Consider the following 15,778-nt stretch of genomic DNA (forward strand, 5'->3'; position numbering starts at 1 on the left):
GCTTCCGGCGCTCCCTCCGCGGGCCGATGGGAAATGAAGTCCGAGGGTCCTGCGCCGGCCGCGGGCTCCCTGAGTAGCAGTCTTTCTCGTAAGCCTGCCTCCCGGCTTCGCAGTGCATGCGGGGAGATGTAGGCCGCGGCGGCTGGGAGGACGGGGCTCGAACACGGAGAGCGAGCCCATTGGGCCAGTTTCCCAGGAAATGCTCTGAGCTGAGCAATAGGCCACCGCACTCGGTAAAATGACCTGAGAACGATCCTCGACTAAGCAGCCCTTTATCCAGGAGCAAAGTGGTTTTCCTAAGACCCATCTGGTACTTTTTAGATCCCTTGGGGAGAAATTTTTGACTATGGTTAGGATTTTGCTTTTCTGGAATGCGGTCCAAAAGCATGGAGAATCGCAAGCATAAAGGCGTCTCCAATCCAACATTGAGTACTCTCCATGTGCAAAGCCACTCTTGTCTCCTGAGAAAAGGCCATATGTAACATCAGTAAAATAAGAATAGGAGGAAAAGGCACAAGGGAAAGGCTGCAAGGATATCTTTCAAAGGAGAGCTTTGTTCTTGTTTAAAGATGCTTGGCAAATTCATGAGGCTATAGAGAGGAAGGCCGGGGGGTTGTGTATTCAAGCTTCTTTATGTGCTTTTTACCAGGCAATGAGAAGAAAGATTAGATATTAAACCAGACTTAGACCTAGTTCTCGAGTTGATAGCCAGGTATATGGTTATTCTAATACCTGCAAAAATTGAGATACAAGCTATGTGAGAGCATAAGCCTTAAAAAAAGAAACTAGGATGGGGGATTTCCTTGGCCTTGAACAATGACCATGGACTCACACTCTGTAGGAAAGGAAGACAGAGTTGCAGACAAGTCAGAGGCAAACCCAAAAAGGGAACTGGGGACCTTGATTCCATAAGCAGAATAAAGGATGTAAACGGAGAGCGACGCCCGGGAGTGTGGTGCCTCGCAGAGCATCCCGGGGGTTGTAGTCCAGGACATCCCGTCGCACCGCCCACCACCGAGCTCCTGGCGCTTCAGGTGGAGCTGCAGCTAGACCCCCATCTCCCCCAACCACCCCTGCAAGAAGAGGAAGCTAGCTCCACCTTTTTCAAGCCTTAGAGTTTCCAAGAGCAACGTGGAGGGGGAGGGGAGGCTTCGCAGTTACCCTGGAGATGCGCTCTCGCCCGCCCCCAGCCGCGGGATGCCCTAGATGTCCTTATTAGGACAAGAGACTGGAGGGGGCGGGGCCAGCCCGGATGCTGGCTTCAGGCGCCTTATAAGGCTGCGTCAGGCGGGAGGCAGGAGTCTCGAGCCGGCTGGGTGTGCTGTACGGCGATCTAGGCGGAGTCCGAAGGGGCGGACTTGGAGCTCCGGCGCTTGCCTCTCCCCTGCTCGCAGGCCTGAGACCTGCACCTCGCGACTTCCGGCTCAACAGCTGGAGGCCGGGAGTAGCGCTTAGCCTCTGGCGAGACCCTTGTGCCCAACTCAGCTATACGTGTCCCCCAACCTGGGATACCTCTGCAGGATTTCCATTTCAAACCTACCTGAGGGTCTCTCACCTCCACTGAACCACAAAAATGACGAGTTTTCCCCTTCTATCTCTGTCTGGGCTTCTTACCCTCAACCTGCTCCCCTGGACCCAACCGGGTGCCTATCTCAGGCCTCCCCACCTGCCAGGATGCTCAGCACCTCTTACTGGTAGTCCATCCTCCTACTTGTCCTCTGGCTCCCTCCCTGCCCCCGTCCTATTTTGAGTTTTCTCTGCACGTTCCCGACTTCGCCCCCCAACCCCAGCCCATACACACAACACTGTGTCCCGGAGCTCGGGATTGCCATTTTCCTCTAAGGGTCCTTCAACTTCTCCTGCCTTACCTTTGTCTCCTCATTCCCTACCCCTTTCTAGATGTCCCTCCCGCAAATATGCTTGCACTCGCTTGTCCCCCGGGCCCCACTTTTCGACTCTTCTCACGCCCAGGATCTGTCTCCAGCCTTCTCTGCAAGGATGAGGCTGAAACCGACAGTCTTAGAGACCTTTGAGCAGCCAAGTTCAGGTTACTCCGTTAAGCACCGCCCCCAGCCAGGCCTCCCAAGTCACAGGGGGCGCTGTCCGCTTTCTTGTAACCTGTACAAGGATGACCCCGCTCTCGAATCTGGAGTGAGAGGAAGGGGCGGGCCGAGGCTCCCGGGACCTGGGTGTTGCGCGTCCGAAATGCTGGTCCTGGTCAGAGGAGGTGCTGAGACGAAAGATCGGTGGAGACAACCCTTTGCACCAACCACTTAGAGTAGTCCAGGATCAGGGGAGGGCGACAGAGGCCTAATCTAGCTAGTGCCCCTTGTGGGACCACGTGTTTGGAGAGGTCCCGCCCTCACCCTCGCTCTCTACCCGCAGCCAAGTGTTTAAGCCCAGATTTTACAACTGTCCGCGTCCCAGTCCGGCAGGTGTGGGGCATCAGAGGATCCGCCCTAGGGTTCATGGCGGCGCCCGTCCGCCTGGGCCGGAAACGCCCGCTGCCTGTTTGCCCCAACCCGCTTTTCGTACGCTGGCTGACCGAGTGGCGGGACGAGGCAGCCAGCAGAGGGCGCCGCACGCGCTTCGTTTTTCAGAAGGTGGGTCCCAGTTGGGTTGGTGGGCACAGATGCTGGCTAAGTCTGACCTATTCCGACCAAGTACTCTACTCCCCTGTCCTCTGCCCCGCCAGGCTCTGCGCTCACTCCGGCGGTACCCCCTGCCCCTGCGCAGCGGGAAGGAAGCTAAGATCCTACAACATTTCGGAGACGGGCTGTGCCGGATGTTGGACGAACGGCTGCAGCAACACCAAGCATCGGGCGGTGAGCGCTTTGGGCAGGGGTCTGTGATCTGCCTTCCCCAGGTGCAGTCTTCTTACCCACTTTGGACACCTTGGCTTCAAGCTCCCCACTCCTGTACAAGTTGCCATTTGACTTCAGGCTAGTGGCTGGCGCTCTCCAAGCCTCGCCATTCTCACGTCCTACTTGAGCAAACTGCAGCCCAGACCCTTGTGACTGTTGTGCAGGGTTGACTCTCTTATGCTTTCATAGGTGACCGTGTCCTGGATTCAGCACCTGAAGAGAAGTGTCCAGCCCAGGAAGAGCAACCTGCTGAAATCCAGGATTCTTCCGTGCCAGTGAGGAGGGGGAAAGGGGATTGGAAGGCAAAGTGACAGTGCTAGGAGTATGATTTCCTGACTTTGGGGTTTTAGCAGGCCTAGGTCCAAATCTCACCATCGATGCCTAACCTTGAGCAAATGGCTTATTCTCTCTTGAGATTTAGGATTTAAATCTGTAAATGGGGATATTGATAACAGCTGGTAAAAGAATTTAAGCTACTTAGGGGGTCCAGCCCAGTACATTGTGGGGTTGCTATTGAGTTTTTCTGTGTAATCATTCCTGTCCTGCAGTAGGTGATAGAATGGGCCCCTACCTCTGCCCTGCAGGTGTCTCCTGTCTCATCCAGATTTGCAGGGATCATCCCATCACCTGGTTCATTTTACAGATAAGGAAATTGAGATGCAACTGAGTGACTTGCCCAGAGCCATACAGCCTGCTGAAACTTCAGCGCTGCCAGGGATTCATTTGAGGATGATTGGCTGGCTTTCGTTTTCACAGCCCCACTGTACCTTTCAGGTTCCTGCCCAGCCCCAAGTGGGAGGCTCTGGCAGCTACTGGCCAGCTCGGCACTCAGGAGCCCGAGCGGTACTGTTGCTGCTCTACCAGGAGCACCTGGTGAGTGTTCAGCTGTGCTGGGAGGTGGGAACCCAGGCAGCGGGGTGGGAAACTCTCAGTGGAGCCTGTTCCAGGAAAGGCAGGCAAAGATCATTCCAGCCACTTGGGCAGGGCAAGGAAGGGCCCTGGTACTGAATTTATCCTGTCTCTTCTGCCTTGCTTTCAGAATCCAAATGGCCATGACTTCTTAACCAAGGAGGAGTTGCTGCAGAGGTGTGCTCAGAAGGCCCCCAGGGTGAGCATAGAGGTCCAGGAGGACAGGCCCCACTGGCTCTGGAGCCCACCAGAGACTTCCCTTGGCAATGAGCAGTGGCAGGGCCCTGGACTATGGGTGGCCTGTGGCCCAAAGCACGGGGAGCATGGACTTGGGGTACAGCGGGAGCTCTCTGAGGGTCTCCTCCCGTTGGCAGGTAGTACCTGGGAGTACTCAATCCTGGCCAGCCCTCCGCTCCCTCCTCCACAGGAACTTGATCCTCAGGACACACCGGCCAGCCAGGTGGGGCCAACTGCAGGGGCTACAGGAGATAGGGATGGGGGAATATGCATGACATTCTTAGCGGAACCGTGCAATTACCCAGACCTGCTGCTGTGAGGTTAGGGAAGGTGGGCCTTCCCCAGGAGCCCACACTGCTGGAGTACCAGGAGTGTGTGGGACTGTGGCAGCAGGTGGGAGGGAGGAGGTGGTGTCATGATCATTGGAGGAGCAGAGAGTCTTTGTTGAGGAGACAGCATTTGACACATCTTAGGATTTCGCAGGTAGAGACGCAAGGACAGAATTCCAGGGGGGAGGGAACAGCATGAATGAAGACAGGAAAAAGGAAAATTCGTTTATGGCAGACCTGATTAATGGCTCTGGGCAGGTCCTGAGGAAGCTGATCTAAAAGCCAAGAAGACGGGAAGAGAGGAGAGTCGCTGGCCTCACTTTTGCAGGGTTGCCAACTGGGCAGTGAGGCCAGCCTAGCTGGGGGCAGGCAGGACAGCCTGCCGGGTGTGAATGAAGAAGGGAGAGCTGTGTTTGTCCTCTCCACCTCCCAGGTACTCGCTGACCCTGGAGGGTCTGGAGCTGGCCCAGAAGCTGGCCGAGTCAGAAAGCCCGAGCTTACTGAATGTGGGCACTGGGCCCGAGCACCATGGGGAGGAGCCAGCAGCGCCAGAGGCAGCCTCAGCTCAGCTGTGAGGAGGGGAAGGAGCAGGGGGTGAATGGGGGCAGGAGGGTCCGGGAAGTGAGGCCAGCACCTGCCCCTGTCTCCATCACTTACAGCTGAGCTGTGCCCCCCCTTCTGTGGGTTGTAGGGGAACTGCCCTGGCACTGGGGGTTCTGGCCTCAAACACACCCACCCTCCTCCACCCCCAGTGGCGCCAGTGAAGAGGAGTTCCAGCAGCCACCGCTGGAGCTGGGGCCTGGAGAGTACAGGGTGCTGTTGTGTGTGGACATCGGAGAGACCAGGGGGTGAGTGAGGTGGGGTGAGTTGAGGGAGACAATCCAGGATGCTGGAGGTTGGGTGCCAGCCTGCCCTGACCTAAGCCTCCCTCCTTGCAACTTCAGGGCCAGGAACAGGACAGAGCTGCTCCGAGAGCTACAGCGCCTGCATGTGACCCACACGGTGCGCAAGCTGCACGTTGGGGACTTCGTGTGGGTGGCACAGGAGACCAGGCCCAGAAACCCAGGTAAAGGGCTGTGGATGGGCAGGCATCAGAGGAAGGGCTTGGCGAGTGGAGGGACACAAGCCAATGGAACTCTTCTTGGCTTCTCGGCAGCGAAACCTGGGGAGTTAGTCCTGAACCATATCGTGGAGCGCAAGCGGCTGGACGACCTGTGTAGCAGCATCATTGATGGCCGATTCCGGGAGCAGAAGGTTCCTTCACTGGCCTTCTTATGCTTCCTGCTCATTGCGTGCGCTAAGGCCCCTTCCCAGCCCAGGGAAATCCAGGGGCATCTCTGGTGGCCTCCTCAAGACACAGTCCCCATGAACTCCAGCCACACCCCGACTAGGGCTGGCCTAGGCAGCCTCAGTATGAGACCCCTGCAGGCCCATCCAGGCACACAGTAGGTACGCAGGGCATCTGGATTGGGCTGAGGAGCATATTAAAGACCCCTTGGGTCTCACCGCCTGCAGTCTTGGATAGACAAGGCCCAAACCTCCGGAAGTGGAAACACAGAGGCTGTATCTTGGCACTGGCTGCTGGGCTGACCCCAGTCATAGGGACCTCATAACAGGCCCAGGGAGGCTAGAAGGATGAGCAGCATTCAGAGATGGTATCAGCATAAGCAGAGGTGTGGAGGCCTCTCTGAGATAGGTAGAGAGGCTAAAGAGGAAGAGGAGGCTAGTTCATGGGACCAGAGTCGCATTACAATCTCAAATATGGTGGGATGGATGGCCCTTGCATCCCTGTCCCCTCTGTCCCCTTCCCAGTTCCGGCTAAAGCGCTGTGGCCTGGAGCGCCGGATATACCTGGTGGAGGAGCAAGGCTCAGTCCACAACCTCAGCCTTCCTGAGAGCACGCTGCTGCAAGCTGTCACCAACACTCAGGTGAGCTGGGAGGGCAGGACCAGGCTGGCAGGGGCTCCTGTGGTCTGTGGCCCAGGGCAGGAGCCACCCTCCCTCTCTTGGGTCCTCTTCCCCAGGTCATCGATGGCTTCTTTGTGAAGCGCACTGCAGACATTAAGGAGTCAGCTGCCTACTTGGCTCTCTTGACACGGGGCCTGCAGAGACTCTACCAGGTGAGCAGATGCCCCCATCCAGCATTGGTCCTTTGTCTGGGTCCCATGCTTCCCCAAGGGAAGCAGGGTGGGTGAGATTCCCATTTCTCAGACTGGCCCACTCAGGCCTGGGACTCAGCAAGGACTGGCTAGGGGTTGTCCGAGCTCCAGCCTGGCCTCAGTCCCTTCTCCTCTCAGGGACACACTCTACGCAGCCGCCCCTGGGGAATCCCAGGGGATCCTGAATCAGGGGCTGGGCCCTCCCCAAACCCTCTCTGCTCACTCCTCACCTTCAGTGACTTCAACGCAGGAGCCATCAAGAACAAGGTACTGTTTCTGCTCAGCTCCTCCTTACATGTCCGGGCCCCAGACCCCCCATGATAGAGCCCTTCCCTGACCCCAGGCCCAGTCAGTGCGTGAGGTGTTTGCCCGGCAGCTGATGCAGGTGCGCGGAATAAGTGGAGAGAAGGCAGCAGCCCTGGTGGATCGATACAGCACGCCTGCCAGGTAGGCCCCCAGAGGGACTTTTAGGGGTCCTTGGCCTCTGCCCTCCCTGCGTGAAATTCAGCTTGACTCAATGCAGGGGCCTGGCTCTGTGTGGGCTGTGCAGACCCAGAGATGGAAATATCTGGCTGGACCCTGGGGGGGCTCATGGAGGTCAAGTGGAGAGGAAGACAGCCAGCCAGGACCAGATAGTATCCCAGTCACTGGGGGAGGCTACAGGAGGGAGGGAGATGTTCCACCTGGTGGAACAGGGAGCAGAGAAGGCTTCCTGGAGGGGAGGGGGCTAGGCCAGGAAGACTGGCAGAACTCTTAGAGCCTTGGCTGGTTTTGCCCCAGTGTTGCCATGAGGAGGGCAGGTGGGATGGAGCAGGGCCTTGCATGCCAGGCTCAGGAAGTCTGGCAGTGTCCTGACTACTCTACCCCATGCTGGCCTGGAGCCACTCAGAGTGGGCCAGCAGTCAGCCATTGTCAAGCCTTAGAAACTCAAACGCCACAATGTCCCACCCCCAGCCTCCTGGCCGCCTATGATGCCTGTGCCAGCCCCAAGGAACAGGAGACACTGCTGAGCACCATCAAGTGTGGGCGGCTGCAGAGGTGAGGGCAAGAGGCAGACCCAGAAGGAGTGGCAGGGGCCAAGGCTGCCCAGGCCCTGACCCTGGCCTGCTCTCTCTTCCTACAGAAATCTGGGACCCGCTCTGAGCAGGACCTTGGCCCAACTCTACTGCACCTGCAGCCCCCTGACCTGAGCTTATGCCATAAGACAGACCCCAACCCGCTCTGTCCCCCGACCCCTCAGGCTAGCCAACCTTTAACCAAGATCTTTTGGGCTATAATAAAAATCTAGCTGTTTGCAACATTACATGTTGTGGAGGCTATGCCAGGCCCCAGGAGCCTTATAAAATACATAGGAGCTAGGGAAACCATCTGGTCCAGTGGTTTTTAAACCAAGCTCCTGAGGACCTGGGGTTCCCTGGACAGGGAGATGGAATCAGTGGGTCATCACAACTTTGAATCTATTTTATGTAATCAGATAGTCCCTGATGAAATAAAACTTCCTTTGATAAGAGATTCTGTAATTTGGGAAAGAAAAGCTTGAAGACTACTAACAGTCCAGTTGCCTCACTTTATAGATTGGAAATCAGGCCCAGAGAGCTATGGAGGCTTGTCCAGATGTATAGTTTGAGGCAGAGCTAGGACTGGGATCTGGAACCTAGGACCTCCTGGTGCTGGCAAGAGTGGGGTTCTCAGGACCTCTACAAACCAGCCAAGTCCAAATCTCTGGGCTGGGCCTGGAGTCCACATGCCTTATAACTTCCTCCCCTCTCAGGGTGGTCCTCAAGCCTGTGGTCCAAAGGTCCCAGCTCTCATCAGTGGGGCCCCCTGGTTCTAAGCACAGAGCTCCCCTTTAGGACTTGGTTTGCCTCCCATGGGCCAAACCCCTCCCCGAGTCTGAGGCTCACTGTAGTATGACCTGCCCTCCTTGGCCACCAGCACTCCTTTCTCCCTTTATTGCCTTTCTCTCTGTTCTTCACAATAACAGCTTCCCTTTTTAGCAGAACACAGTCATCCCTGAGCCCCAGGCTTCTCAGCTGTAGAGGGGTGTGGGGAGGGTGACCCCTTCCCCCTCCTCAGAAGGTGTAGGCCCCCACGAAGACGGTGAGTCTCAGTACAGAGCTGGCCCGGTAGCTCATGAGGGAGTTCATGGTGACCATCTCCAGATCTAGCACATACTCCCGGGGGCCCGTCACCGGCCGGGCGAGGACCAGCATGGCGCTGACATTGTTGATTTGCTGCAGGACACGGTGGGGGGACATGTAGATTGTGTCAGCCTATGATGCCTGGTGCCTAGGCACTACCCCATCACCACCTTCTGCCCAATGGCCGAGAGGTGGACAGACAGCCCTGGCCAGACTATGACCTTGGCCTCTTGTCCAGCTCTCTGACACCCTTGACATCTCTCCCCGCCTCCTGTACCCAGGCTCCTGCCATTGGGGATCTCCCACTCATGCTCTTTCCACCCTTTGCAGCTAGTTCTGTCTAACCAGGGTGACCGATGATTCAAGGCCAGGGTGAGTTTTGGGAGTGGTAGGGCCTTTGACGTGGAGGGGGCAGACTCCAAAGAATTCAGTGTCAAAAAGAAAAAGCAAGCCATGATAACTAGACAAACCCCTTCCCATGTTGAATACAGCACAAGGACTGTGAGTTTACACTCCTTGGTGTGTGCCACACCTGGACCCCTCCCACCTTACAGCTGTACCAGCAGACAGCTGGATTCTCTGACCCCAGGGCTCTGCACAAGCCCTTCATACCAGTCCCTTGTTTTGTGGGTGAAGAAACTAAGGTCAGACAGGGGAAACCAGTACCGGGACCCAAATCCCAGTGTCTTGTTAGACTTGCATATAACAATCTGTCCTTTATACTATGGGAACCTGGCACACTCCTATCCTACAGAGATCCTGCCTCCAGGGGCAGAGCTTTGAGAAAAGAGGCAGGGCATGGTGGCATAGCCCAGTCTCCCCCTAGAGGCTTCCTGGAATTCAATTTTAGATTATGCAGGTCAGTTGAGAGGTGGAGGTAGAAAGCCTTACCCTAATGTAGAAGTCCCCCTGTGAGTTTCCGGCACGGATCTGAAAGGCATTGTAGGCGCCAGGGTAGACGGAGGTCGCCTGGATCTGGAACACGTCAGCGGGCACGCTCCGCTCCGAGGTGATGGTCATGTAACGGTGCACAATAGACGAAGGCTGCTCTCGACACAGGGGATTGGAAGCCGGACAGAGGCAGCGGCTGGAGACCCCGAGATGGGGGACAGAAATGAGGTCCTTGCCCATCCCCCAAATCTCATCGACCCCAAAAGGAGGAATCCCAAAGGGATCTTCCCACTCCTGCTATAACAGTTTGTGTGATTTGGTGAAGAAAGACAACCCCCATTTAGCCTTCAGGGGCACTGGCCAGTCGCAATAGACACCAGTCTGCCCCAAAGCCCTCTGGGAGTTGTAGTTTCTTTGGGGGCCTGGCATGGAGTTGACTCACTTGTCAGACACCTGGACATAGGGCTCCACACAGCGGTTGGTATCCACGCAGCGGTAGCCCCCATGGAAGTTGACACAAGTTTGGGCCTCAGAGCACTGGTGTGCACCTGACTCGCACTCGTCAATGTCTGTGCCAGGTGAGAGGGGCTGGAATCAGGGGCGTCAGGCCGCCAGCCCCTGACACCATCTCGCCCGACCCATGTCCAAAACCTGTACCTTGGCAGAGGCGAGTGGCCAGCAGCTGGTAGCCCTGCGGGCATTGGCAGGAGAAGCGGCCTGGCTCGTTGACACAGCGGTACTGGCAGAGATAGCTGGAATAGCTGCACTCGTCAATGTCTGAGAAAAAGCGGGCATGAGCACCATTGGCCAAAGGCAGTCCTCACAATTCAGTCCCACGTTAGGCTGAATATAGCAGGAGACAGGGCTCAAAGAAAGATACCCCCAGTGCACAGACCTCTCACTGCCCCAAGACTGGAAGAAAATACTAAATAAAAACTCTGGGAATCTAGGGGCTTGGGTGTGAATCCTACTGGCTGATCTTGGGGAACCTCGTTTTCCCTATCAGTGAAGTGAGTGGGTTAGATGAGTCTCGAGGGCCCACCCAGCCTGCACTAGTTTTCAATAATTTGCCCAATTCCTGCAAGCCACAGTCGGCCTAAGCACCCAGCAGTCACCTGACTGTGAGTTACCAAGGCAGGAGACTTTTTCTACTCTTGTGACCCTTGTGCTGCCGGGTACCAACGAGGCCTTATTCTGCAGCAAAGCATGATGTAAACGGGGTACCTGTCAGTTGAGTGAGAAAGATGGGCTGGAGCTCCAGTCCCATCTTTCTAGCTACATGAACGTGGGCAAGTCACTTACCCTCTCTTTTTTTTTTTTCCTTTTTTGTGTGGTGGGGGTCTTCCGGTAAGGACTAGAAAACCTGCTAGACAAATTCTAAAAGAGCTGTAACACTCAACCTAGTTGAATAATAAAAGTTCCCATTTATCCAAGATTCCATGCTTATTTTTTATAATCCAACAAACCTAGAAGGAGATATTAATGTCCTCATTTTGCAGAGGAAGGAAAAAATATCATCCTTGCCTCCTAGGATTGTAGACAGGATTAAATGAGGCCAAGTGTGTGAGGGAGCTAAGCTGCATAGGGTGGGTTCTCCATAAATGGGAGGCCACTTTAAAGCGCTGCTCTTTGAGACCTGATGCCCGTCTATTATACCGTCTCACTTAATCCTCACAACCCATTTACAAAGGAAACAGAAGAGTGGCCCTTGTGCCGGGTTTGAATGTAGGTCAGCCCAGCTCTCGGGAAGAGTGGCGCCCACACCCTTCTCAGTCTCCTCAGTGAGCTTCAGTAGGGACCTAATTGCTCCCCTCGGTGCCTTCCCCCCCAGGGTGCAAGTGCCCTTCAACCAGCCCTGGGCTGAGTACCCAGGGGTAGGTGAGTGCAGAACACATGGGACGTGTCATGCAGGCATCCAATGAAGAACTGTGTGGCAGGGACATAGCAGGATGGATGCAGGGCCTGGGTGACCGATGGAGGAACACACAGCAGGGGTGGAGCTCTCACCACTGCAGGAGAAGCCATCTCGGTGCAGCTCGTAGCCCTGGTGGCAGCGACATAGGAAGGTCCCATAGGAGTTGAAGCAGCGCTGCTCACATGGGGCCCCCATGTCACACTCATTCACATCTAGGGGTTGCCGGGAAAAACAGGAGGGATGAAAGGGGAGGAGCAGCCCAGAGCCCCCACTCCATCTCAGCTGGTGGGAAAAGGAGCTCCCCCACCTCACACCTCCCTGCCCAGGAGCCAGGGCCGGCCTGGCCCAGCCTCACCCACACAGGAGCGGTTGTTGGGCCCCAGCTGGAAGCCCGGCTCGCACTGGCAGCGAAAGGAGCCAGGCAGGTTCACGCAGCGGTGCTGGCAGTAGCGGTAGCGGCATTCGTCTATGTCTGGTAGAGAGGCAGGGAAAGGAGGGCGGGGGCAGAAGCCAGGTGGGCCTAAGCCAGCTACGACTCAAGGCCTCACCACCTATAGTCCTGTGTGTGCCCAGGGAGCTGGACGGGGCCAGGTCAGCCACGACACCCCCCAAACACATCCCCGTAGAGTCCTCTGTGTCTGATGACAGGAGGGCTGAGGTGGCAGGGGACTGGAGTGAAGCCTGGGGGTGGGTTGGAATGGGCATTAGGGTGAGAGCCAGCCAGGGGCACAGAGCAAGGACCAGAGAGGCTGCTCCCTGGACTCACCCACACACTCGGGCCCGATCTTGCGGTAGCCGTCAGGGCAGGTGCACTGGTAGGAGCCAGGCAAGTTATGGCAATCCTGGCTGGGGCGACAGTCATGCAGGGCCTGGGCACACTCGTCCACATCTGTGAGAGACACCACTCAGCCCCACCTGGGATCCCACCAGCCACCCAACATGACAGATGGATCCAGTACTTGGACTAGATCCTCTTGACAATACAAATAGCAGTTCAGCCTGGAGCCAACAGGAAGGACACTGCTAACCTGTGACACCCCATGTCAGGGGAACACAGGAAGCAAGGCCCTGTCCACACAGCCCCAGCAACACTGATTCCTGGACTTTCCTTCTTCCAAGGTCTGTGACTCCCAGAGGACACAGGCTGGGAGGCAGAGCTCTTGCAGTGTTGCCACAGCAACCAAGGGGAGGGTCCCAGGAGCTGGCTGGGGCTATGGGACAGAAGCTGGGGCCACTTGTGGCAGGCTCCAAACAAGTGGGGATCTGGATGAGGGTGTGCATGTCACAGTGGCCATGAGAAGCCACAGGCAGCTTTTGAGCCAGGAAGGAATGTGAGGTCCGAGTTTTTAAGATGCTTAGCGAGAGGACTGGAAGCCTGGGCACCAAAGTGATCCCCACTTACCCACGCAGCTCTCCTGATCGTTGGGCTCATAGCCTGGTGGACAGGGGTTGGGGTGTTGAGTGGGAGGCACTGGTGGTGGGGGTCCCTCGCCATGTAGGTCGTTGATGACGGCAGCTGAGCGGGGTAGGCACAAGTAGCCCCCATAGTGGTTGATGCACTTCATTTCCCCCTTACAGGCCTCGGGGATGGTCAGACACTCGTTGACATCTGCAGAGAGGGGCCTGCTGGGCACAGCCAGTCTCCTGGCTGGCCCTGGAAGGAGTGGGAGGCAGGAGCCCCACTCGGCCTTCTCTAATCTGTGGGACCCAGGCAAAGCCTTCCCTCTCTGCTCAGCCAGCTAAGGGCCTGCCTGGGCTGGAGGTGGAGTGGTTGTTCTGACTGTGCCCTCATTCTCCTGCCTCCAAGTGGGTCTCTCCCTCTCCCCCAAGCCCTGGCCCTAGCTCAGTCCAACCCTGCAGACACTGCCCTCCCAGGCTGTGATGGGAACAAAGTACTGGGCAGAAGAGGGGTTCAGAGGTGCACGGGATTCAGCTCCTCTGGGGGTAGGCGCAGGCTTTCCTTGGTTTCTGGGAGAGGGAGGGGTCACTTCTAGTTGATCTGCCCCTAGAGAACCAGAGCTGGGCTCAGCTGAGCAGAGCAGGGCAGAGGAAGGGCCACTGGGCTCCTGGTGCAGCTCTTGAAGATGGGGGTGTCCTTGGGAAGCAAGATTCAATCCTTTCCCCGGCTCCTGGGTGTTGTTAGTACCCCAGGCACACTCACCTCGGCAGTGCTGGCTGTCTGGGTCCCACTCATAGCCATCTGTGCATTCCTGGAAGGGAACCAGAGTGGCTAGTGGTCACCCTCAGGTCTCCTCCAACTAACCAGGCCGAGACCAGGACCTGAGCCTGGCCACCCTCCCTGCCTGCTCCAAACAATGGCCCCCAGCTGCTCTACCAACCAGAGGAGGAGAGAATCTTCCCCAGTAGCAGCCACCCAAGATCCTGGTCTCTCCGTCCCTGCCCGTCCTGTCCCAGGCCAGTGGCCCCCATCGTCCCCACCGTGTAGCTGTCCGGCTCCTCGGAATCCTGGGGAGACGCTGTCCCCAAGAGCAAGAGCAGCAGCGCCCAGAGCAGTAGAGACCCGGGGAGGCAGGAGGCGAAGGGGAGCATCCTGGGGCTGGGACGTGGTGGACGGGGGTCAGGGGCCTCTGCCACTGAACCCCGGTTCCCTGTCCCAGGACCCGGAGCCCGGCCGCTCAGGAGCATGTTTGGGGCCCTGGAGCCTCCCAGGGCTGGAGGCCCACTCCTCTCCCAGGCCCACCCGCCCGGGGCCGCCCCGCCCCCGCCCGGTCCCCCAGCGGCGCAGGCCGAGGAGCTCGGGCCTCTGGGCTCTGCGCTGCCGCTGACTCGGCCGAGACTACGGCCCGCGCCCTGCCCCCACGGACGGCCACTCACTTGGGCCTGCGATGGCCCTGCGGCCCGCAGCTCCGGCGGCTCAGCTGGCTCAGGCAGTGCCTGCGGGCAGACGGACGGGCGGACGGCACAGCTCCCTGGACGCGCGGCCCCAGGAAGCGCCCCCCGCCCGCCCGCCTGCCGCGGCGCGGCCCACCCCGGCGCCTCCGCCCGCCCTTCGGCGGATTCCTGAGCCCGCGCCAGGGGGAGGGACCCCGACCCCCCGCTTCTCCGCCCCGGCCAGCCGCAGGCCCTCACCCGGTCCCCCGCGGCGCCTCTCAGAGCCGCCTCCCGGCGCTGGGCCAGGGTCCCCCAGCGCTCGATCCTTGGAGCCGTTGTCCTTGATGCAAGGCCCCCAGACTCACCCGGGGGACCCCACATCCTCACCAAAAATGTCATCCTGTGCGCCTAGCCCCTACCTAATCTGCGCCCCCAGAATTTCAACCTGTGCACCCACACCTTAATCCCGGAGCCCCCAGACTCTCCTTCTGCGCCTCCCAAAATTGCCCTGGACACCTAGAACCCACCTAATCCTAGGGCCTCCAGGTCCTCACTCTACTCCCTCCAGCACTGTATTCTATGCTCTCAGATCGACACTCTCGACGGTCCCAAAACCTCACTCAGGGTCCCCAGACCCTTGCCCAGGAACGAGACGCTCCAAGGCGCACAGCTGTCCATCTCTCTCCCTTCTGCCCTTCACCCCTAGGGTCGTCTTTGGCTAAGTGGTCCCTTCACTGCGGTATGGCCTCCCCCGCGCCCTCCATCCGCAAAGCACAACAGTTTGGGGCAGGGGCGGAGGTTCACTTTTGGCCCAAAATGAATGGAAGCCCCTGAGAAGGAGGGCAGAGCTGAACTTGGCCACGCGCAATACGCCAGGGTCCAGCGCCCAACGCCTCCCCGACCCTCCTCCCACCCATGTCCCCCACCCACGTCCCCCACCCAGTTTCCGCCTGCACCCCCAAGTTGAGGGCGTGTCCCTTGGGGTGGAGTCTGGGCAGAGCTGGCTCCCAGGAAGGGGCGGGCCCTCGTTTTGCCCACGTCTCTGGGCGGGGCCAGACGGGAAGGGCTGCGTGTCCGGGGATCCCCCGCCTGGGACCAGACTGCGAGCGGGAATGGCCATTTCCCCTTCCCATCCCTGTTTATCCCCACAATCGCCCACCGTGTGGTCCGGAGGGGCTGTGCCGAGTAGGGATGTGCTGGTGGGTCCCCAGGTGAGCCCTTGGGGTTCAGGGAGAACTGCTGAGCGTCTCCTCCTCTCCACTCCCCCGCACCCCGAACACCACCGTCCTTCCCAGTTGCTGGGGCAAGGAATTAAAGAATAATACTCTTTAAAACCAAAAGGAAAGACAATAACAAGTGTTGGCGAGGATACGGAGAAATGGGAACCCTCATAAGATGGTGCAGTCGTTTTGGAAAATGGTCTGGCAGTTCCTCAAAAGGTTACCATATGACCCAGCAATTTCACTCCTAGGTATATACCCAAGAGAATTGGAAACATGTA

The 15,778-nt window shown here is 57.9% G+C and overlaps 2 protein-coding genes and 1 non-coding gene across 7 annotated transcripts; 1 reads left to right on the forward strand and 2 right to left on the reverse strand.

The window, feature by feature from the left end:
* The first annotated feature begins 10 nt into the window (after positions 1 to 10).
* Positions 11 to 8,010, forward strand: MUS81 (MUS81 structure-specific endonuclease subunit). 5 transcript variants are annotated; one of them, XM_076001796.1, is made up of 17 exons: positions 11 to 88; positions 2,386 to 2,603; positions 2,696 to 2,825; positions 3,054 to 3,139; positions 3,639 to 3,737; positions 3,904 to 3,972; positions 4,148 to 4,233; positions 4,773 to 4,910; positions 5,092 to 5,187; positions 5,284 to 5,405; positions 5,496 to 5,593; positions 6,152 to 6,268; positions 6,364 to 6,459; positions 6,637 to 6,765; positions 6,842 to 6,945; positions 7,453 to 7,536; positions 7,622 to 8,010. In XM_076001796.1, exons 1-17 carry the CDS (start codon positions 34 to 36, stop codon positions 7,686 to 7,688), a joined length of 1,794 nt encoding a protein of 597 aa, XP_075857911.1. In that variant the 5' UTR covers positions 11 to 33; the 3' UTR covers positions 7,689 to 8,010. The 5 variants fall into 5 exon arrangements, 4 of the variants coding, with proteins under 4 accessions (XP_075857911.1, XP_012633582.2, XP_075857912.1 ...); XM_012778128.2 differs by lacking the exon at positions 11 to 88 and adding an exon at positions 138 to 233; XM_076001797.1 differs by lacking the exon at positions 11 to 88 and adding an exon at positions 250 to 310.
* Positions 8,011 to 8,421: 411 nt separating this feature from the next.
* Positions 8,422 to 14,460, reverse strand: EFEMP2 (EGF-like fibulin extracellular matrix protein 2). Its single transcript, XM_012778131.3, has 11 exons — positions 14,281 to 14,460; positions 13,885 to 14,002; positions 13,607 to 13,655; positions 12,848 to 13,054; positions 12,212 to 12,334; positions 11,801 to 11,917; positions 11,538 to 11,657; positions 10,188 to 10,307; positions 9,973 to 10,099; positions 9,531 to 9,726; positions 8,422 to 8,732 (listed from the first exon to the last, which is right to left on the reverse strand). The coding sequence occupies exons 2-11, from the start codon at positions 13,993 to 13,995 to the stop codon at positions 8,571 to 8,573; spliced, it is 1,332 nt and encodes a 443-aa protein (XP_012633585.1). The 5' UTR covers positions 13,996 to 14,002; positions 14,281 to 14,460; the 3' UTR covers positions 8,422 to 8,570.
* On the reverse strand, positions 10,866 to 10,927 carry LOC142870780 (U7 small nuclear RNA). Its single transcript, XR_012919117.1, has one exon. It is a non-coding gene; the product is annotated as a U7 small nuclear RNA (small nuclear RNA).
* Positions 14,461 to 15,778: the final 1,318 nt, after the last annotated feature.

This window comes from Microcebus murinus, chromosome 4 (assembly GCF_040939455.1).
Source record: "Microcebus murinus isolate Inina chromosome 4, M.murinus_Inina_mat1.0, whole genome shotgun sequence".
Classification (NCBI taxonomy): Eukaryota; Metazoa; Chordata; class Mammalia; order Primates; family Cheirogaleidae; genus Microcebus; species Microcebus murinus.